This window comes from Hemiscyllium ocellatum, chromosome 37 (genome assembly GCF_020745735.1).
Source record: "Hemiscyllium ocellatum isolate sHemOce1 chromosome 37, sHemOce1.pat.X.cur, whole genome shotgun sequence".
NCBI lineage: Eukaryota > Metazoa > Chordata > Chondrichthyes > Orectolobiformes > Hemiscylliidae > Hemiscyllium > Hemiscyllium ocellatum.
The window spans coordinates 25,849,300-25,872,468 of NC_083437.1; the positions used below are offsets into that span (position 1 = coordinate 25,849,300).

At 44.2% G+C, this 23,169-nt stretch overlaps 2 protein-coding genes across 7 annotated transcripts in view; one reads left to right on the plus strand and one right to left on the minus strand.

The window, feature by feature from the left end:
- LOC132833770 (tumor necrosis factor receptor superfamily member 1B-like) overlaps positions 1-6,732 on the plus strand; it is a 38,699-nt gene extending 31,967 nt beyond the window's left edge. For all 3 annotated transcript variants that reach the window (XM_060852311.1, XM_060852313.1, XM_060852312.1), the window contains 6 exons: positions 12-153; positions 352-466; positions 689-763; positions 2,226-2,263; positions 2,973-3,303; positions 4,255-6,732. In XM_060852311.1, coding sequence (XP_060708294.1) covers positions 12-153; positions 352-466; positions 689-763; positions 2,226-2,263; positions 2,973-3,303; positions 4,255-4,607 — 1,054 coding nt within the window. In that variant the 3' untranslated portion in view covers positions 4,608-6,732. The remainder of the gene's footprint in view (positions 1-11; positions 154-351; positions 467-688; positions 764-2,225; positions 2,264-2,972; positions 3,304-4,254) is intronic.
- Positions 6,733-11,342: 4,610 nt separating this feature from the next.
- si:ch211-112c15.8 (tumor necrosis factor receptor superfamily member 25) overlaps positions 11,343-23,169 on the minus strand; it is a 46,215-nt gene continuing 34,388 nt past the window's right edge. For 3 of the 4 annotated variants that reach the window (XM_060852199.1, XM_060852198.1, XM_060852196.1), the window contains 6 exons: positions 20,180-20,261; positions 19,293-19,366; positions 18,745-18,873; positions 14,805-14,848; positions 13,410-13,530; positions 11,343-13,254 (listed from right to left, as the gene is read on the minus strand). In XM_060852199.1, the coding sequence (XP_060708182.1) occupies positions 12,965-13,254; positions 13,410-13,530; positions 14,805-14,848; positions 18,745-18,873; positions 19,293-19,366; positions 20,180-20,261 (740 nt within the window). In that variant the 3' untranslated portion in view covers positions 11,343-12,964. The remainder of the gene's footprint in view (positions 13,255-13,409; positions 13,531-14,804; positions 14,849-18,744; positions 18,874-19,292; positions 19,367-20,179; positions 20,262-23,169) is intronic. The other variant, XM_060852197.1, reaches the window with a different exon arrangement.

Genomic DNA, 23,169 nt, shown 5'->3' on the forward strand with positions numbered 1-23,169 from the left:
CTTATTTGCAGCTGTGCAGTGCTGAGGAGAAAGATTTTACAAAACGGGACCAGCACCAGGAATGCAATTTGCGGCGATGAAATATTACCCCTGCTCCCTACGTTGAGAGGGACACCTTCAAGACCTCAACCCAGCTCTCCTGCTCCAAAACAGGTATAAGATCCCACATCCTTTTAACTAATTTAAATCATTGACAGCTGTTCCTCACGAGATTGTGGAAAGGTCCTGGCAGAGTGGATCTGTATCAGGAACACACCCAATCAAGTTCCTGGGACTGCTTCAGTTTACATTGTGTGTTACTGCAGTCTGTGTGCCAGCACTTATCTCTCCCATGTTTACGTTCCTGTCCAGGTCACGCATCTGACTGAGATAGAACCAATAAGTGTCACCAGTTGGGCACTGGTTACTATAGAACTCAACAGGACACCACCCACTAAACAGCTCCTAGCTTTCCACTGGGTACTGGGTAAGTTTGAGAACTCCTTTTATTTTTGGTGGTGCTATACAATTCTATCTTCCACCCTTGTATCTTGCGGCTTGTTCATCTTTTCACCCTCCACGATGGAGATATGGACCCTGTTGTAGTCAAGTTGTCTCCTGTTAACCATCTGGGTCAGCCCCACCACTAAAACCTCCCAACTGTTCAGTTTGATTTTGATTTAAAACAGTATTTTTTTTTGTTTTTTAGCAATCTGTGTTTCTTCTATCGTTGTGATCTTGGTCATAATAATGATGCTGGTCTGTGTCCTTCGCAGAAGAACAGGTACTGTGGGATTGGATTCCAGCTACTAACTCACTCCCAAGTTTCTGTGAACTCAGTCCCGGATATTTCTTAGTCTGTCAATAACCTAACCAAAGCCCTTGATTAAATTAGCGCCTGTTTGCCCTAATGCAGACTTAGGGCCTGCTCCACTGATTATTTGGAGCATTTATGCATAAAATTTCATTTTAGTTTCATTGGAAGTAGTTCAGAAAAGGTTAGCTAGATGGACCCCCAGTTTGAAGGGGTTGCCTTATGAGCAAAGGTTGAACAGGTTGGGACGCTATTCAGTGGGATTTAGAAAAATGAGGGGTGATCTTATTAAAACATTTAGAATTCTTAAGGGACTTGACAGAGTAAATGCTGAGAGGAAGTTTCCCCTCACAAGAGAGTCTAAGACTAAAGGACATAGTTTCAACATGAATGGGCGCCAATTTAAGACTGAGATGAAAAATTTCTTCTCTCTGAGGATTGAGAGTTATTCAAACTCCTGGCCATAGAGTTAGGGGAAAGAGTCCTTGTGTGTATTTAAGGCTGAGATAGATTTTTGACCAGTAAGGGAATCGGGGTTTATGGGGAAACAGGGGTAAATGAATGTATGGGAAATGGCATATCAACCAGGATTCTTTTGAATGAAAGAGCAGACTTGAGGGGCTGAATGGCCTACTTCTGTTTCTACTTCTTATGGTCTTAATTTAGTGTTGCTTTTATATTTGCATCCAGCAACAAACATTATAGGAAATCCAGTCAGCATGACTAACTTAATTCCAGGAATTTGGCAGAATATTGTTATATTATCAAAAATCTGAGTAATTTCAGTTCTGTGGAATGGCCCTTGTATGAATCAGTGTCAGGAACGTATCGGTCAGAGTTGCACACAGGCCAGTAACGATCCTGAAACAATGGTTTCATGATCACGATTAAACTCTTTAATTCCAGATTTTATTTTTGGATTGAGTTCAAATTCCATTATCTGCTATAGTGGGATTCAATCCCTAGACTACAGAACATTACCTGGGTTCCTGGATTAATTGTCTAGTAACAATGCCACTAGGCCACCGCCTCCATTGCTTACTAAATACAAGGGCTCCCCCAAATACTAAAAATGTTGCTGTAAACGTGCATATCCGAACCCCGTCATGTTGAAGCCACTAAGGCACGTGCCCTCTGGTGGCCATCTATGGGTTCTGCAGGTCAATACCTTTCCTGCATTTCAGAGTCTGGTGCTAACAATGTGTAACGATCAGTTCTCTGCTGGCTCCCAGGACCCCACTGTGGAATTATTTACCTGGTCAGGAGCTTCACCTGGTTAATGAGATTGGAGAATGACCTCTCTCCATTATCCCAAGCATCCCCTTGCACATGTTCTGAGCTGATCCCATCTCCGAGAATCCACTAGATGCTGGTAACTTGATCAATCCCACAGCATTGATTTAATTCTTTATTCTTTCCATTTTTCTTGAAGGGAGGAAGCCTGACCTCTGGAATCAGAATCCAAATATGGTAAGGACTAAAGTTCCACTTTGTTTCAGCAAAGTGTGGCCCATGGATTCCTAGAATCTGTCACACAATCCTTGTGTCACTGGAGACCACACTCAGTCTTCATGACATTAGTACAGGATCAGGGTTCAGAGGGTCAGAGCATTGTTGACCCTGCAAGCTGTACACACTGCAGGCCAAACACTGGGGAATAGCTGGACTGCAAGCCAAGCCCCACAAATGAGGTAGAAGATGGAAATTGCGTGAGCGTGTACCATAGAATCGCCACTGTGCAGATACAGGCCATTTGACCGATTGAGTCTGCGATGACCCTCTGAAGAGCAGTTCACCCAGACCAACCCCCAACCTATCCTCGTAACCCTTCGTTTCGTATGGCCAATCCACCTAACCTACACATCCTTGGACTGTGGGAGGAAACCAGATTGCCCAGAGGAAACCCACACAGACACTGGGAGAATGTGCAAACTCCATCTGGCTGTCTAAGGGTGGAATCAAACCTGGGTCCCTAGTCTGTGAAGCAGCAGTGCTAACCACTGGGGTACCTTGCCACTCACAGTGCAAATGAAAGTTAAATAAAACAGTAACAGTGGGCAACAAATGACCTATTCTCCCACATGTCTGTGTGACAGTCAGTTTATAGACAAATTGTTGATTCTCTTTTTTTTGATCCTTGATTTTTTTTAAAAAACATTTGAATTATTTTCCTCGACAGCCCACGAAGAACGCTGATTCAGTGGAGATGGCTTGTTTAATTGGTTTAACCGAGAATGAGCTGGAAGCAGTGAAAGCTCAGAATGGGACGCTTGAGCAGAAGGAATGTCCAACAGGAACTGTGGCTCGGGCAGAGCATTCCTGCTCACTCTCCAGATCCAGCAACAGCAGTGGGTCAGGGGGTGTCCAAAGGAAACCTGGCCCAGGATACAGCTCAAAGGAGGAGGAGCGCCCTCAGACCCACCTTGCTCTTGCCCATTTGAACAATTATTCACGAATTGATTCCCAGGAAGATCAGGGATACATCAGCAGAGAATCCCGGCCCAGTTCAGGTAGGACAACTCTTTTTTTCGAAAAATTAATTACTGTCTTTTCATTGAGGGGATGAGGGCATTGCTTGGCAAGGCTAGCATTTGTTCCCTGTCCATAAATGCCAACGCACAGAGTGGTCTTCTGGACTGTTTCAGAGGGCATTTAACAGTGGCCCACCCTGCCGAGAGTCTGGAGTCACATGCAGGCCAGACCCGTTAAGGATGGCAGAGTTCCATCCCTAAAGTACTTCACTGAATCAGATGGGTTTTTACAACATTACTCTCAGTAATGGTGAATTTGAAGTAATGTCTCAGTTCTGCATTTTATTAACTAATTTTGAGTTGATCCCGTCTCCCCTGAGCAGTAATGTGGGCGTGTGGAGGACTAGGCCAGTGAGGTTACCATGAGACCATCATTTCCCCTGGGCCCAAGGGAGCTAACTCGCACAGGGCTAGAGCTTGGGGCAACCTCAAGGCAGGAGCTTGCTCGATACCGTTACACTCCCGTTGTCCTCAGGTCACTGGGCACAGGCTCTTCCCCCACTGGGCTGAAGATTTAACAGCACCTCAGAAGGTCAAAGATAGGTGTGTTTAATATATCAAAAGCAGATGCTGTGTTCAGTTCCCAAATAGTCACTCACATGAGGAAGGGAATGGCTTGAGAACCATTATATTACACCATCTGCCAGTGAGACTGTGTGTGTTTGTGTCTGTGTGTTTGTATCTGTGTGTGTGTGTGCCTGTGTGTGTTTCACGTGCGAAAATAGATTTTGTGTATGCTGCTGGAGGGAACTTGTGCCCCAGAGAGTCAGCATTCTGACTCAGTGTCTTCAGTAGGAAGGAGCAGTTTCTCTTATCCCCATTCTGGCCCCACTCTGGGATAGGCACCTTCCCATGGCTCCCGTGCTGTCCTAGTCAGGAAATCGGAGGGAGGAGTGTTGTCAAAAGTAACTGATTGTTATGTTCATGCAGGAGCTCCATCCCCAGTGATGGAATTCAGTGGGAACCCCACAGTGAGTGTTACAATAAATACCGGCAAGTGTTACGTTAACTGCTGCCATCGTCCGGGAGATGGGGCCTCCAGACCGCTCTCTCCTGAGGAAGATTATCCTGCTCCAGCAGAGGAGGAAGGAACGGAGGTGGATGAAGGGTTTCCAATCCAGGAGGAACACAAGGACTCCGAGTCGGAGAATTGGAAAGAGGCTGGTGTTCCAGTGGAAGCTGAGAGTGAAGGTCACTGGCAAACATGCAACTCAGTACAACGACGGGAGGATGTGAAGGACTTGCAGCTTCCAATCCAGGATACCTCTGGAAAAATGTACTGATCGAGGAATGGAGTCATTATGGAAATATCCATGTCCTTGTATTGAAGATAGCTTGAGCCTTTGAGGGCCTGGGTCTTTGCTCACCAGCTATTGGTTGCTCATTTAAAGCTTGTTAAGATGAACATGGCCCAGGTTAAGACATGGGGCTGGAGCAGCATCAAATTGTCCTGAGAAACATGAGTTGATCCCACCCCACCCCAATCACTGACAGTGTGAGCTTAATCCTCAGAGTGAGCAATCAGGACAAGTGACCTATTTCTTCAACTCCTGAGCTGATTGGGTGATCCTGGGCTGACCTTGCTGAATAACGGCTCTGCTAGGATGATCCAAAGGTCATTGCTGAAACTGGCAGAAACTGACGCGTCTGCTGGTCAGACCTGTGCAAACTCTGCCTACATAAAGAGGAGTAAAAAGTGAGGTCTGCAGATGCTGGAGATCAGAGTTGAAAATGTGTTGCTGGTTAAAGCGCAGCAGGTCAGGCAGCATCCAAGGAACAGGAAATTCGACGTTTCAGGCAAAAGCCCTTCATCAGGAATTCTTGGGAAGAGCACTATAGACTCAGACTTGCTGGGTCGCCACCATCTTGGATCCCCCTGACCTGCTGTGCTTTAACCAGCAACACATTTTCAGCTCTGATCTCCAGCATCTGCAGACCTCACTTTTTACTTGAAGTGTAGAGTCCCAGTTCTTTTAATGTAACTTAACAATTCTGTTCAGTCTCAGCAGAATTCTGTTCCATGGGTTGAATGTTGAGTAGGAAACTGAACCCACTCCAGAGTTTGAGACACACTATGATATTAGTCTGGATCTGCACCACTTTCCATTAACATGGGCATTAGCCTGAGTTCCTCTCTGTATTGTTATTCTCATCAAACAGCACCCTATGAGTTTTTACACTGGCAACCAAGAATACACTGGATTGCAAACAGGTAATATAAATGAGTGTACGTTAAATGCAGATTAGGATGGTTTTCTATATTCTCTGGATTCAGCTGATTGTATAAAATTAAACCATTTTCCATTTCATGGTCCCCATCTGGTCCTCTGCCCCCTCCTCTCTCTCACCCCCTACCCTTCCTGTCTGTTCCATCCAGCTCTCTGCTCTCCTCTTTCGATTCCTGATCTTGATCAGATGGGCCAATGGACAGAGAAGTGGCAGATGGAGGTGAGGTCTGCATTTTGGGAAAGCAAATCTAAGCAGGACTTAATGGTAAGGTCCTAGAGAGTATTGCTGAACAAAGAGATCTTAGAGTGCAGGTTCATAGCTCCTTGAAAATGGAGTCGCAGATAGTGAAGAAGGTGTTTGGTATGCTTTCCTTTATTGGTCAGAGAGTTGTGTACAGGAGTTGGGAGGGCATGTTGCGGCTAATCAGGACATTGGTTAGACACTGTTGGAATATTGCGTGCAATTCTGGTCTCTTTCCTATCAGAAAGATGTTGTGAAACTTGAAAGGGTTCCAAAAGCTTTACAAGGATGTTGCCAGGGTTGGACAATTTGAGCTATGAGGAGAGGCTGAACAGGCTGGGGCTGTTTTCCCTGGAGCGTCGGAGGCTGAGAGGTGACCTTATAGAGGTTTACACAATTATGAGGGGCATGGATAGGATAAGTAGACAAAGTCTTTTCCCTGGGGTCGGGGGAGTCCAGACCTAGAGGGCATAGGTTTAGGGTGAAAGGGGAAGGATATAAAAGGGACCTAAGGGGCAATTTTGTCATGCTGAGGGTGTTACATGTATGGAATGAGCTGCCATAGGAAGTGGTAGAGGCTGGTACAATTGCAACATTTAAAAAGCACTTGGATGGTTATATGATTAGGAAGAGTTTAGAGGGATATGGGCCGGGTGCTGGCAAGTGGGACTAGATTGAGTTGGGATATCTGGTCGGCATGGACGGGTTGGACCGAAGGGTCTGTTTCTGTGCTGTACGTCTCTGTGACTCTCTCTTTCCCTCCTCCTCTCTTGTGTGTTTTCTTGCCTCTCTGCTCCCTTCCTTTTCCCTCCATTTGTGTGAATATTATCATTTGTTTTCATCAGTTTGTAATGAGTTGGACGCAGTTTAATGGAGAGTGTTCCTCTGTTTTTTTTGTATCAAAGCACTAATAATAAATATTTTTATATTTTTCTTGTATTTGATGTAAAACAAAGGCGAGCAAAGATTTATCCAAACTTCTCCCTTTCATCTGTCCAGTTTCGAACTTTAAATTGAGGTCCATTCAGCATGCTGAATTGTAGTAATGATCCCAATGTATTTTGATGATATTAGCCATTGCAGCATCTTCCTCATTGCTCCTGGACAATCTGATGGATCTGTGAAGCTACCTTGCTGTGTGAGACTGAGCTGTTATTGCTTATACATGAGATTCCTTTCATCCCATTCTATACCAGCCATTTCAAGAGAGTTACTGAGTGAATATGATGGAAGTCTCACCTTACATATTCATGGGATGTAGGGAGCTGCTGTCTAGGCCAGCAATTCTTGCTCATCTCCAATTGCTTGTAGTTGGTGAGCTGCAGTTTTCAACTGCTGCAGGGAAGCCTGTAGTGCTGTTGAAAAGGGAGTTCCAGGGTTTTGATCCAGTGACAATGCAGGGACACAATGATAACGGTTCCAAGTGAGGATGGTGGTGTCCCTGTGTATCTGCTACCCTTTCCGGCAGTAGAGGTCATTAGTTTGGAATTTGCTGTTGACATAGCCTGGCTGAGTTGCTGCAGTGTATTTTATAAATGATACACAGTCCTCCCACTGAGGAGAGTGAATGATGAAGGTGGTGGACGGAGAGCCAGTCAAGCATTGTCTTAGATAGTGTGAACCCTCTTGAATATTGCTGGAGCTGTACACTTCCAGTTTGGGGGAAGGTATTCCATCACACATCAGACTCGTGTCTTGTAGATGGTTCAGGCTTTGGGAGGAGTGACTCCCCTTTGACCTGTTCTTGTAGTCATGGTGATTATGGTTCATTTTCCAATCATAGAGTCACAGGGATGTACAGCACAGAAACAGATCCTTTGGTCCAACTTGTCCATGCAGACCAGATATCCCAACCCAATCTAGTCCTATTTGCCAGCACTTGGCCCATCTCCCTCTAAACCCTTCCTATTCAAATGCCCATCCCGGTGCCTTTAGCTGTTGTTATTGTATCAGCCTCCTTCACTTCCTCTGGCAGCTCATTCTATACATGCACCACCCTCTGCTTAGTTGCCCCTTAGGTTCCTTTTAAATCTTTCCCCTCTCACCTTAAACCTAGGCCATCTAGTTCTGGACATCCCCACCCTGGGGAAAAGAATTGAATTGATTGTCATGTGTACTGAGGCACAGTGAAAAGCTTTGTCTTGCGAGCTATACAGGCAGATCATAGAGTTAAATACCCTGGATAAGTAAATAATACATAAAAACCTTGTCTATTCACCCAACCCATGTCCCGCATGATTTTATAGACTTCTTCAAGGTCACCCCTCAGCCTCTGACACTCCGGGAAAACAGCCCTAGCCTCTCCCTGTAGCTCAAACCCTCCAACCCTGACAACATCCTTGTAAATCTTTTCCGAACCGTTTCGGGTTTCACAACATCCTTCCAGTAGGAGGGAAATTAGCATTGCATGCAATATTCCAAAAGTGGCCTAACCGCCTGGATACCGCTAATCGGGAAATTCAGGAATGATGATGATGCCATTCAATATCAAGGGCAGAGAGTTGGACTCTCCCTGTTTTGAAATGGTTGTGTGAATATTCCATGATCTGATTGTTGGAAGGAGGAAGGGCAGGTCATTGAGACACTCCTGAGGATACTGGCTTCAATTTTCCCAATGTTTTGCTGGAAGAAACTCCGGCTTATCCTAGACTGAACGTTGATCTGACTGGATGAGTGGCATTGGCCACACCGAGTTTAAATCCTAGACAGTGTTGCTGAGGAACTGCAGGTAGGTGTTAACAAGGGAAGAGGCCAGGACAGCTGCTTGGGGCATTCCAAAGAAAATGGCGTGACCACAGTAAAGCATTCCAGGTGATAACCACAAAATATTGCAGATTCTGGAGATCTGAAATCAGGAAAAACAAAGTGCTGGAGAAACTCAGCAGGTCTGACAGCATTTGTGGAGAGAGAAACGGTTGATGTTTTAAATCTGAGCCACCTCTTTGGGCGGTGCTTTGGTAACAAATCAGATAGGAACGAGGGAATTGGCACTGCACATGAATAAGTGGAGCCTCGGAGGACAATAGTGGAGACGCCATGTCAAAGGCTGCAGACAAAGAAAAGCAGCTTACCATAACCTCAGTATATCATGTGACATTGATACGAAGGTAAGGTAGAAACATGTTGTGGTTTTGACCCAGAATGCCAGGAAAAATGGGAATAACTTTGGAGAAAGAGAGGAAAATGTAACTCTAGGTGGTTTCTGTGCATAAACAGCCAGGCCAAGAATATTTTTGCAGAGGAGGGAGTAGAGATAGCATAGAGTTTTGTCATAGAATCATACAGAATGGAAACAGACCCTTCGGCCCAACTGACCATGTACCCAAACTAAACTAGTCCCACTTGCCTGCGCTTGGCCCATATCCCTCCAGATCTTTCCTATTCATGAACTTATCCAAATGTCTTAAACATTGTAACTGTACTTGCATCCACCACTTACCCTGGCAGTTCATCCCATACTCTGTATAAAAAGAAAATGTCCCTCATGTCTTTTCTTAAATCTTTCTCTTCTCATCTTAAAAATATGCCCCCTAGTTTTGAACTCGCCCATCCCAGGGAAAGGACCCTTATCACTCATCTTATCCATGCTCCTCATGATTTTATAAACCTCTGTAAGGTTACCCTCAACCTCCTACACTCCAGTGAAAAAGTCCCAGCCTATTTAGTCTATTTTTATGTCTCAAACTCTCCATTCTTGGCAACATCCTGGTAAGTCCTTTCTGAATCCTCCCCATAACAGGGTGACCAGGACTACACACGATAGTCCAGAAGAGACCTGTGCAACCTCAATGTGACCTCCCAACTTAAAACCGATACCAAGGTGAAACAAATGTATCAGAGAATGATGGATAATTCAATATATCAGGTAGGAAAGATGAGTACTTAGCAGTTTAGAGAAATAAGGTTGAGGGGACAGGCGATTTTCTTTGCCATGGATAAGATGTGCTTCGAGAGAGAATAAGGAAAGATAGGAAAGATACTGGGAATATGTAGAAATTCAGGGATAAGGGAGAGTGAGGAGGCTTGGAGAAATGAGGCATGCAGAATAGGCAGCGGAATAGGGGGTCTCATTCTTAACGGCATGAACCACTTGTATATCTTGGTGTGGAAGATGCAAGCAGCGAGATTTCAGACGATGTGTGTAGTGAAGAGAAGATCAGAGCTAACTTTGCTTTCCAGGATGCGCCTGAAAGAAAGTAGTGACACAGGGACAACAAGCCAAAGAAAATCAGTCTCCTTATCCCTGTATTTGCAACAGTAAAATTAAAACATTCAATCACCCTCAAAATTGCCCCAATGGTTCCTTAACAGACTTTACAAGTAACAAATATCACACTCCAAATTTATACTTTAAACAAAACTAACAATTTATCATTAACACTGTAAATAGCAGAGTAACATTAAACAATGAATTAAATAGTTAATCTAATTAATATCTATGCTTTAAATCTAATCTTCTTTGAACACTAGGCAGGCAGAGAGAGGGACACAGTTAAGGGATAAATTAAAAGATGTAACTGGCCAGTTCCTTTGAGCAGTTTCAAAGAAAAGTAGTATCATATGCACATGGGATTATATCTGCTTGATTTTTGGGGACACCGGTCAATGCAAATAGCAGATTTTGAAGAATATTCACTTGTTTATTATAATTGGACTTCTATTCTCTGAGCTGCCAATAAATTGATAACCTAAAGATGACTGGAGAACAACCAAAATGCCTTTCAACATTTTCACTGCCACATCCCATTTGACTAAAAACAGTTTAAACCAGTTCAACCTTTAGTTTCTCTTTGTTTTTCCTTTTCCCAGCATTTTCTTTGTTAGTCTGGTCAGCACTAGCCCCCTTGCAATGATCCCTTTTAATATTAAAACATCTATAAGTATAATGTATCTCCCGAACCCTGAAATACCTATGCATTCTTTGAACAATAATCAAGCTGCAATTCAGATCAGGTCCTGTAACAAATAACAGTTTGTTCTTATTTTTAAAACAAGCTGCTGTTCACAGTCTAAAAGTCACAGCTCACATTTCTAACCAAAATTGAGAAAAATAATAAAGGTCTGAACAATAATTTCAGATAATGCTTGTGGTAATACAGCTATACTTGGCAGTCGATGCCTGAATTCATGTCTGCAATGAACAGCTACATCTAAATCCTGTGGATTTGAGGCAGTGAAGATGCTTCACTCTCACCCTAGCACCATTGAGAGTTTTGAAGTCACTGTTCCAGGTCAGACAGTAAACTGAAACTCGCTGCCTGTTCAAACAACGTGCAAGATGTCATAACGCTATTTAAAAAGCAGGTGAGTTCTCCATGCTTTCTGATCAATATTTCTCCCTCAATCAATCCCACCAAAAACATGATCACATTGCAGACAGTAAACAGCAAACTGCCTGTGGTGTTCTTTTATTTAACAGTTACTACTTTTAAAAAGGCTGAGGGGAGGATGTGGTGGGAAATTATTTAAGAACATGTTCCAGACCATAACAACCGTCAACCTACAAGTGTAATGGAATCAACTTTGCATATGCATTTGAAAAGGATTCTTGTAACACATTACCATCTTGGATGATGATGGGATAGTGTAGGGGGACGAGCTGAGAATAGCTCACAGGTCGGCACAACATCGAGGGCTGAAGGGCCTGTTTGCGCTGTATTGTTCTATGTTCTACTGGAAATAACTTAAGAGTATTGAACTAAATTGGAAAGCTCTTTCAAAATTGCTATAATATGATGGGCTGAATGGCCTTGTTCCTGTCCTTGAATTAATCATTCTCCGTTTGCTTACCTTTGAAATATCTGTGGTCGAGTGACTGGTGTATTCATAATCTTACCACGAGAGGGCACAAAGTACAAGGAGGAATTTATGCTCCAATGTTGCACCATTGCCTCAGACACTCACATCGTGTGGCAGGACATCAAGGAATAAAAGGATAAATTTTAAAAAAACCCTAGGTGCTGGACTGGGACGTAGTACCATATACCTCCTTGTGGTGAGACCTATCCAGTAGTATATATCTCTGACAACATCAGTTTTTCATTAATATTTACCATCACCCAATAATGTGTAATTCTGAACATTGCAAGCAGGTGGCAGCTCTGGTTCAGTTTATAACAGCTCTTGAGTCAGAAATGAGCAGATAAGGGCCATCCAGCGCCAAGGAACATGCAATGTTGGACTGATATCCTGCCTAGGCTTTTGCCCGAAACATCGATTTTGCTGCTCCTCGGGTGCTGCCTGAACTGCTGTGCTCTTCCAGCACCACCAATCCAAAATCTGATATCCTGCCTGCCTACCTTCCTGGGTCACGGTCAAAGCTGCCATGAATGAGTGTTTTTCTCAGAAAAGCAGGGACATTTTTTGTCACATCCTTGTCAATATTTATTCATGGACTGCCTCGAAGAAATTGTCCAGAATTTGTAGACTCTGAATTGTGTAAGTTGGGTGGCAGGATTCCTACATCATAACAATTCAAAGAAATTGTTGATTGGCCGCGTGGCACTTAGCAACATCATGAGGTTATGAAGGGTAAGTGTTGTATGAAATCATAACCAGAATTCCCCAGTTCCTCACTAACCACTTGAGGCTGGAATATTTAATGTAATGAGTTCCTGAGGGAGTTAATTGGATTTGGAACTTGCTTCATGATTATAAACATATTTAATAACACGGATTTATATACAAAATAATTCTAATACGTTGCACATCAAATTGTTCACTTTCTTGTCTCACAACACCCTGACCCTCACCCCATTATTTTCCCTGTCACCCAATGACCTGTCCACATGACATTCCAGCTTCAAGGACAGGGTCAAAAGTAGAAAGTTGATAAATAGGCCTCCAAAACAGACCTGTCCCCCAGCCCCATAGGGAACAGCCTCCCAATACTGCTCGATTCTCAAGGCCTGTGCTGTAGTTGGATGTCTCTCTATGGAAGAAGCTGACAGAGGCTGCTTGAACTCAGTGCCTGCCTGCCCCAGAGATCCAAGGGGACTTTGGGGGCTCCTTGAATCTTGTAAAATCAGATGACAATGCTGAAAGTGCTAAGGCACTGCCCCAGTAGTTAGCCAGCTCTGATAATGCTCGGCTTCAAGACAGACCTAGAAACCGGCTGTGATGAATTTGTAAATCCAAGCCTCTGCTGTCCTGAGTTTTGGCTGTGTGACGCTTAACGTGGTGAGTTAGTTTTGTGGAGCAGTTTGGTCTGAAGTTCCTCCACCACCCCGGAGAGGTTCATGCTCTCTAAGGCCTGGTACACTGACTCCATTGAGGCCATCTGTTGCAGGCTCCATTGCCGCAGCATTTCATATTGCTGGTCACGGGACTGAGCAACATCCATCTCGATCCGCTCGATATCACAGTCCCTCAGCTCTAACAACCGCATCAACTCTTTCCACCTCCGCACTGGCACCACATTGATGATCTCGTACAAAGTCTTTCCATCTAGGGTCAGAGCTGCTGGGATAAGAGAGAGTCAGTCAAACACGAGCCACCTGCAGTACCACACCGCCTATCTCTCACCACTGTTCCCAAGTGCTGGCACAGCATGGGTTCAAGGCACAGTACAAGCTGCCATCAAATGCAGGTACAACATCTTGTAGAGAAGCCCTCACCTTGTGTCTCAGGTTGAACCGGTGTTGTCTGAGGACTGGTCCCGTAGATGTTGCAGTTTGCCAGTGGTTGGGTCATGACATCGACAAGGATGTCAGATTTCCCATCTGGAATCTGAAAGGCCTGCAGGATGGAGAAGGAGACAAGAAATGAGTGAGAGCTGAACCAGAGCCCAAAGGCCAGTGACCTACTCAGCAACTACAATGTAGCTGAGAGGAGTGACCTGATAGAGGTTTATAAAATCGTGAGGGGCATGGTACGATAAATAGACAGGGTCTTTTCCCTAAGGTTAGGGGAGCCCATAACAAGAAGGCATAGGTTTAGGATGAGAGGGGAATGATTTAAAAGGGACCGAAGGGCCAACTTTTTCACGCAGAGGATGGCGTATGTATGGAACGAGCAGCCGGAGGAAGTGGTGAAGGCTGGTACAATTACAACATTTAAAAGGCATCTGGATGGGTATATGAGCAGGAAGAGGGATATGTGCCAAGTGCTGGCAAATGACACTAGATTAATTTAGGATTTCTGGTAGGCATGGATGAGTTGGACCAATGGTCTATTTCCATGCTATACATCTCTATGATTCTATATCCTGATGGACAGGGACAGACTGTGAGGAGACAAGTCCAACAGACAACGAAGGACAAGGTGGATATTTTGGAGGGTATTTACTCAATGGATCAATTTGTCCTGTCTGTGTGTTGAAGGAGGGTTAGTCATTGTGCTATGACAGTCTCAACTGCATGGTCACACTTATCTTATAGTCTCCCCCATGTGTGCATCAGATCTAACTGGCAGACTTGGTGTGGTATTACTCAGCCACATGAATGTAATGTGAGGAAGTTGGAAGAGACATAACCTCAAGCCGAGGGGCTGGAGCACTGCTTCCCAAATATTCTCCCCCAGTGTGAACCCATTTTGAGGGGGGGGGGGCGGGAGCAAAATTGTTGTGACCATCTCAGTGGGAACTGGGGCCCAACAGAGAGGGGCATGGCTGTTGTAAGTTTGTAGCTATTACTGTCTCAGATCTTGCTACCCCAATATGTTAGCTCACAATGCCACATGAGATTTTACTAAATTAACGTACTCAGAAAACTGGTACAGACATGATAGGTTGAATGGCCTCCTTCTGGACGTAGTGTTCAGGGGTGTGTACATTAGGTGCATTAGTAAGGGGTAAATGTAGAGTAGTAGGATAGGGGAATGGGTCTGGGTAGGACTTGTTGGGCTGAAGGGTCTGTTTCCACAATCTAGGAATTCTATATTCTAACAATTCTGTGATCCTGGACCGTAGCCCGGTCCTGGACGTTGGCGATCCCGGGCTAGAGGGAATGGGCAGTGCTCTTCATCTCATCAACATCAGTCATGTGACCAACCTGACAAAACTCATTACTCACAATGTTCTTGTCTTCGTTATTTATCGTCTTGACTTCTTCAGAAACTGAAACACAAATACCATGAATAAGAATCCCTTGTGAACAGTTTGTTCCCTGCTTTCTCACTCTCATTACCAGCTGTCTGTTATCTGTTGCCTGTTACCCAATGCGTGTTACCTATGACATAGTGTCCTTTTCCCACTGTCCAGTAACATTTGCACTACGTTTGGTAATCAAATGGCCACACGCCAAAAGTGATTGTTTTCTTTTGAAAAATCTGAACCTTGGAGTAACGTTTACAGATTTCACCAACAGATATGAGCCTGGATTAGCTGGAAGCATTCATGCCTCACAGTCACAAGTTTCCAGATTCAAGTCCCACTCAGGACTTGAGCACACAAATCAAGACAGGCATTTCAGTGCAGTACTGAGGAAGTGCTGCACTGTCAGGGGTACTGCCTATTGGATGAGACATTAAACTGAGGCCCTATTGAATATTTCCCATGTTTGCTGCTGTGCATCACTGGGGTGTTGCTGTTTTGATGCAGGGCTGACTTAGAATCACTCGATGGAGTTGCGGGACCAAATGTTTCCTGACTTGTGTCTGAGCCAACAGTGATGCATCAACCTGTAATTAGTAAACAGTACAGTCTATAACATCAAATAAAGTGTAGTCAACTCAAAGATTATCATTCCTTGAGAGTCATTTTGCACACAACAAATCCCACAATAAAATAAATGACCAATTACTCCATTATTAGGTGATGCTGGAAGAGGGCTGGCTCTGAACACCAATGAGGACTCTCCATGTCTTGTAACAGTGCCCTGGGATCATTAACATCCAGGTCAGCACAAGGCCTCATTTTAATGTCTCACCTAAAGGATAGCAGCTCTGAGAAGGCAGCTGTCTGGATTTAATGGGATGTGATAGTCTGGTGGTAATGTCACTGAACTAGTAAAGCTGAACCTCAGCTTAATGTTCTCGAAATGTGGGTTTGAATCCACCATGGCAGATGGTGCAATGTGAATTCAATTAAAACATTCTAAAATATAAAGCTGACCATGCAATTGTGAAAACCAGTGGAAGAAAATATTACTTCTGACCCCTAACAATATGGTCAATTCTTAATTATCCTCTCAGCAAGTGGGATGTGCAATAAATGCCGGTGCAGCCAGCAATGCCCATAACCCATCAATGGATTAGAAATAAAAATAAAAATAATGTGCTCAATCCTGGGTGGGTCTTGAATCCACAAACTTTACAATTAAGAGCAATATTTGAAACCACACCACTGTTCATGAATATATTGCCTTTTTGAGCAACTCCTATCTCTCTCAGGTCAAAAGAATAAAGGATTCAGTCATATTGGTGGAATCTTTTTTGGAAGCTGTTTTGAGTGTCATACATAATACTACTTCAAAGAAGTTCTCCATCTCCTCCCTTGATGTTTTCCTTTATATCGGAAGTACATTTGGATTAAACAAGTGGAAAGATGTGAAATGGCAGAACATTTTTGTTTGCTTCTTCCAATCAGGTTAATTTGACATCTGATTAAAGAATGTCAGGAAATTTCAACAGCTGATCAAAATGGCATTCTCTGAGATAGGGAGGGGTGATAGATGAATGGAGCAACCTGACAAACATGCAAAATAATTTTGAGAGTATCAAAATGTGATTGGGTGTTACAATTATTGAGTTGAAGTACGTGACCAATGTTCTGTGGTCCACTTTTGTTGCTTTCCACTGTTATTGGGCCAGAAAACTGGGAGGATCTCCACCTCAACCATCTTTGGGACCCAGCGCTATTTTACAGGGAACTAACCGATTGCTGACAGGGCTGTTACCTTTTAACGGATGGTCATGCACCCTGAGGAGCTCCCAGCCAATAGGAAAGTCGGTAGCTCAGTTGCGCCACTAAAGGGGTGGCCACTACTGGTACTCAACCTAGAAGAACAGGATGTCAAGACACAGGACTAGTGGGAGCACAAGCAGGATCAGTGGGTGCCAATTCCAGTCAGGTAACCTTCCACCAAAAGGACATATGGTGTCATTACCGGTGGGAGGGGTGTGGGGAGGACATCAGCCATTGCCACCAGGGGGCTGCATTGTATGAGGCTGCTGCTCCTTGCATAAGCCTACATGGAAGCCACCATGTTTTACTAAGGGTTTGTTAGCTTGTTAGAAATTTTAAACACCTCTAACTTGCTCTCTTCCTACACCCCATTGAGGTTTTACCACTTAGCAGGTATTGTCTCCTTATGCCAAGCAAAAGGCACCATATTACTGCATGGTTACTTCTGCATTGACTTTAATTTGTCAAATGTCTAACAATTCTAGCAATTATGACCTCTTGAAGTCGATTATTATCTTCCTCCCTATTCACTACATTTGCAAAAATCATGTTAACTCCAAGTTTTGAAATTGCATCCTATATCCCCAAATTAAAATCATTAAAATACATTGCAAAGAAATGACAACTGTCTTTGTGTTGAACCTTCCTATGTACTTCCCTCCAATCTGATAAACAGCCATTGACCTGAACTCTGTATTTTCAGTCCCTCAGTTTATTTTGTGAACATGTCCTGCCCTTTTTCTCAATAAATACTCTCGTGGGGTTTTATCAGGTGCCTTTTGAAAATCCACGGAACAACATCAACTGCACTGCCCTCTTCTACAAACTCTTTTTAATTTATCAAAAACAATTGCATTATTCAAACACAATTTGCTCTTAATAAACCCATGCCAACTCCCCTTTATTAGTCCAGTGGAAGTTTTATTCCAATTTATTGTTTTCCCCAACATCAACAATGTTAAATGGACCAGGTTCTAATGACTAGTGTTATGGTTTGTTCCTTTTTGAAACAGGGCTGTAACAATCATTATACTTCAGCCCTCTGGCACCACCTTTATCGAAAGTCAATTGGAAGATCATGACTAATACATCTGTAATTTGTACGCTTAGTTTCCCAGCGTATTTAGAAGGTTAAGGAATGATCTGATTGAAATCTTCAAAATATTAACAGATAAAGGTGAACTATAAGCACTGGCTGGGCATTCAAGAAGTAGGGGCGTAGTCTGAGAATTAGAGCCAGATTGTTCAGGAGAGATGTTTGGAAACGTCTCTAACTGAGAATCCATGGATTACCTGTGATAGTTGGAATCTCTGGTGTGTCAGGACACCTCTCACTTCGAAATTACCACATAGAGGGTGGTAGATGCTTGAACTCTTTTCCACAAGGAGTGGAAGTAAGTGCTGGATCAGGTGAAATGAAGACATTTTCAATCTGGGATCAATATTTTTTTTTGTTAAACAGAGGTACTAAAGGATATGGGCCAAAGGCAGGTATATCAAGTTTTGCCACAGATCAGCCATGATCTCACTGAATGGGAACAAACTGAGGGGCTGAATGGAAGAGGAAGTGAGGACCGTAGATGCTGGAGATCAGAGGCAAGACTGTGATGCTGGAAAAGCACCACAGGCAGCATCCGAGGAGCAGGAGAATTGACGTTTTAGGCATAAGCCGTTCATCAGGAAATGAAGGGTTGCCTGACCTGCCGTGCTTTTCCAGCACCATATTCTCGACTGAAGGGCTGAATGGCCTACTCCCTGTTCTTAATTTCCTTTTGTGGACCTAACATGCATTCCATCCAGATTGGGTGATTTACCAAGTTAAGGACTGTCATCCTTTCTAGTACCTCTTTAAAATCTACTTATAGCTCCTCCTGCATCCTGATAACTCCATTGTTTACTGTAGTAATGTCAGAACGTGAGTTCCGCACAGTACTATACTGGGACCTGCATGGGGCAGAGGGTGGGTGTACAAACCCAGGCTTGTCCATGGCTTGGGGAGGTAAGAGGCAGCAAGTTTGCTGTTGCATTAGGGGAAACCTGGGCTGCAGGAGTGGACATTAAGCCCAGAGCAGTTTGACACTTTGCTAACTGAGAATCCATGATATTACCTGTGATAGTTGGAATCTCTGGTGTGTCAGGACACCTCTCACTTCGAAATTTCAGGTGCAAAAACTGAAGTATCGCAAACAGAATGAAGAGACAGCCCACAATCGCCAAAATCATAAAAAGGCTCGATCCTGGAGACAATAGAACAATCAATAACAATTGGCATAGAAACCACAGTCAGTAACAAACCCCCTCATTGACACAGTTAGTTACAATCATTTAAGGCAACTCACAATCATCATAGCAACACATGCACTACACTCAGGAATAATTACCCTTGGCAACACAGAGATTATATCAGTAATAAATCTCCTTGTCAAGATACAGTCTATAGTCAGTTACAACCAAACAAGGCAGGACATGGGACTACAGTCAGTATCAATCACTCAGGACAACACAGGGCTACAGTCAGTAACAACTGCTCTCAACAACATAGAGATACAATGATTGTCCTTGGCAACATAGAGCTACAGTCAGTAACAATGGCCCTTGGGAGCACAGGTTCTACAGTCAGTAACTAACTGCAGTTCTGAGGACTTGAAAGAGATACCTGTGTGTTCCAAAGGTGGTTCTGGAGTTGTACAGCTTGAATAATTGCTGGAGGAGTCATTCTTACATGGCACCCTAAAATAAATATTAGACACAGAAGTCAGCAATATTCACAAAAAATTTCAGTTAAATAGTCACAAACCCTCGAAGAAGCAGCAGGGTGAACAATGGTTGCGGGTATCACAGTTCCTGGAATTCAGGGTTTACAGTGTTCCCTTCCTCGCACACCACCTGGCCCAGAGAGAGGATCCCAGAAATTAAAGCAATTCCTTATTATTCTGCTTCCTCTGAAAATTAGTTGGTGCAAAAATAATAACAGGTTTTATGCTCCTCAAATGAAAGCAAGAGTTAGATACAGAATTAGCCTTCCTCTGTGTTGTCCCAGGACAAGTTTAGCATTGGTTAGATGCAGAGTTAGCCTCCCTCTGTGTTGTCCCAGGACAAGTTAAGCATGGGTTAGATACAGAGTTAGCCTCCCTCTGTGTTGTCCTAGGACAAATTAAACATGGGTTAGATACAGAGTTAGCCTCCCTCTATGTTGTCCCAGGACAAGTTAAGCATGGGTTAGATACAGAGTTAGTCTACCTCTGTGTTGTCCCAGGACAAGTTAAGATTGGGTTAGATACAGAGTAAGTCTCCCTTTTCTCTATTACAATGACATCACTTTTGGACCAAGATTTTCGCTTCCTGCTGCACCCTTTCCTCCAGCAGCAACTGGAAACAAAAATCCCAATGTCCTGGCCGGATTAGAACCTGAATTCCAAAGATGAAACATCAGTGTCAGCCAGTCCATCTGTAGTCACATATGGTCTCAGCATCTTGTTCTGACTCTGCTTTAGGATGCAGGTGACTAATGCAAACAAATGGAATAAGTATAAGCTGACTCACTCTGTATAGTCTTTGCATTGGTTGCCATGCTTGTAAAATCCTGGTAGACAATCTCCACAGTGAGTATCGAAATTATTCGAACCTGAAGTGATATATGGAACTGGGAGTCAACTCACAGTTATTGTTCAGTAAACCATTCAGCCGAAGCACTATGATAGGTTGATGAGCCTCTCACCACAATGCATGTTGTACATGGCCATTGGCTTGAAAAGGGTTTACTCACAGCTTTAATATTGCTCCAACCACAGAAATATAAATGACTGCCTTGAGAAGGAGCTAAAAATGTGTTGCTGGTTAAAGCACAGCAGGTCAGGCAGCATCCAAGGAACAGGAAATTCGACGTTTCGGGCCAGAGCCCTTCATCAGGAATGAGGAGAGGGTGCCAGACAGGCTAAGATAAAAGGTAGGGAGGAGGGACTTGGGGGAGGGGCGATGGAGATGTTATAACATCTTAAAACTTCAGCACTTAATACTAGTGAGCCCCAGAGACTAATATTAAAGAAGAGTAAGACAACCCAAATCTACCCAAAGGACCAGGTGTCAGCTGTGGGCATCTATATTAAATACACTTGCCCAGAGAAATGAAAGACTCAGTTGGGGGACAGAGCATGAGATGATTGATCTCTCTGTTCTTCCTCAGTTTGACTCCATTTTCCAACTATTCCATTTTCCAGTGGTTCATCTGCCTTAAGTTTATCTGTTTTCCCATTTTATTCTCTCCCAGGCACCAATTAGAGTCCAACTCGTTACTGAAGCCAGAGTCTCCTGGAGAGGGTAACAGATTCATGGAAACATTGGCGGTGTAGTGGACAGCAAAGAAGGTTACCTCAGATTACAATGGGATCTTGATCAGATGGGCCAATGGGCTGAGAAGTGGCAGATGGAGTTCAATTTAGATAAATGTGAGGTGCTGCATTTTGGGAAAGCAAATCTTAGCAGGACATTCACACTTAATAATAAGGTCCGAGGGAGTGTTGCTGAACAAAGAGACCTTGGAGTGCAGGTTCATAGCTCCTTGAAAGTGGAGTCACGGGTAGCTAGGATAGTGAAGAAGGCGTTTGGTATGCTTTCCTTTATTGGTCAGATTATTGAGTACTGGAGTTGGGAGATCATGTTGTGGCTGTACAGGACATTGGTTAGGCCACTGTTGGAATATTGCATGCAATTCTGGTCTCCTTCCTATCGGAAAGATGTTGTGAAACTTGAAAGGGTTCAGCAAAGACTTACAAGGATGTTGCCAGGGTTAAAGGAATTGGGATATAAGGAAAGGCTGAATAAGCTGGGGCTGTTTTCCCTGGAGCGTCGGAGGCTGAGGGGTGACCTTATACAGGTTTATAAAATCATGAGGAGCATGGATAGGATAAATAGACAAAGTCTCTTCCCTGGGGTGGGGGAGTCCAGAACTAGAGGGCATAGGTCTGGGGTGAGAGGGGAAAGATATAAAAGAGACCTAGGGGCAACTTTTTCATACAGAGGGTGGTACGTATATGGTATGAGTTGTCAGAGGAAGTGGTGGAGGCTGGTACAATTGCAACATTTAAAAGGCATCTGGATGAGTGTATGAATAGCATGGGTTTGGAGGGATATGGGCTGGGTGCTGGCAGATGGGACTAGATTGGGTTGGGGAATCTGGTCATCATGGACAAGTTGGAGCGAAGGGTCTGTTTCCATGGCGTACCTCTCTATGACTCTATGACCAGAGAAACTGGACTGAGAAAACTAAAGAGATGTGATAGAGGGCACAATCATTATGACCGGTTTTAATACAGTTAACAAGAACAACAATTTTCACTGGCACCATTGTCAATATCTAGAATTTAGGGTCAAGGCATTTTGATTAGATTCCTGACAGTATGGAAACAGGCCCTTTGGCCCAACAAATCCACACCGACCCTCCGAAGAATAACACCCACACCCATTCCCCTCCATTTACCCCTCACTAACACTATGGGCAGTTTAGCATAGCCAATTCACCTAATCTGCACAGCATTTGGATTGTGGGAGGGAACCAGAGCACCCAGAAGAAATCCACACAGACACGGGGAGAATGTGCAAACTCCACACAGACAGTCACCCGAGGTGGGAATCAAACCCGAGTCCTTGGCGCTGTGAGGCAGCAGAGCTAACCACTGAGCCACTGTGCCACCCAAGTGTATAAGTCCTGTTAAGATTTGCTTTCCCAAAATGCAGCACCTCGCATTTATCAGGGCATCTGCCCTGATTCTCTCCCCTACCACCCCCCAATACTTCCCCCAGCAACCACTCACTTCATTCTCCCTCTCACCACACTCCCCTGAATCACCCCGCAATCACTCCCCAATTCTACCACCTGCCCGTCATTCTACACCCCACACCCAATTCTCTCCACATATCCTCACCTCCCCCCACTCCCGATTCTCTCCCCCACAACCCTACTTCTCCCCCAGACATAAATATTTACTCACTCCTTACTTTCCTGAAAGCACTCCCTAAATCACTTGAACCACCTTTTCACCAAGCGAACTCCCCACAAAAAAGCCCATAACCCCTGGATCGATCCCATCTCCTCCCTGTTCTTATCCCATCTCCCCCCTGTATTGATCCCATCTCCCCCCTGTACTGATCCCATTGCCCCCCTGTACTGATCCCATTTCCCCCCTGTACTGATCCCATTGCCCCCCTGTACTGATCCCATCTCCCCCCTGTACTGATCCCATTGCCCCCCTGTACTGATCCCATCTCCCCCCTTTACTGATCCCATCTCCCCCCTGTACTGATCCCATTGCCCCCCTGTACTGATCCCATCTCCCCCCTTTACTGATCCCATCTCCTCCCAGTACTGATCCCATCTCCCCCCTGTACTGATCCCATCTCCTCCCTGTACTGATCCCATCTCCTCCCTGTACTGATCCCATCTCTTCCCTGTACTGATCCCATCCCTCCCTGTACTGATCCTATCACCTCCCAGTAGCGATCCCTTCTCCCAAACAGCCTGACCTCCCTGATGAACC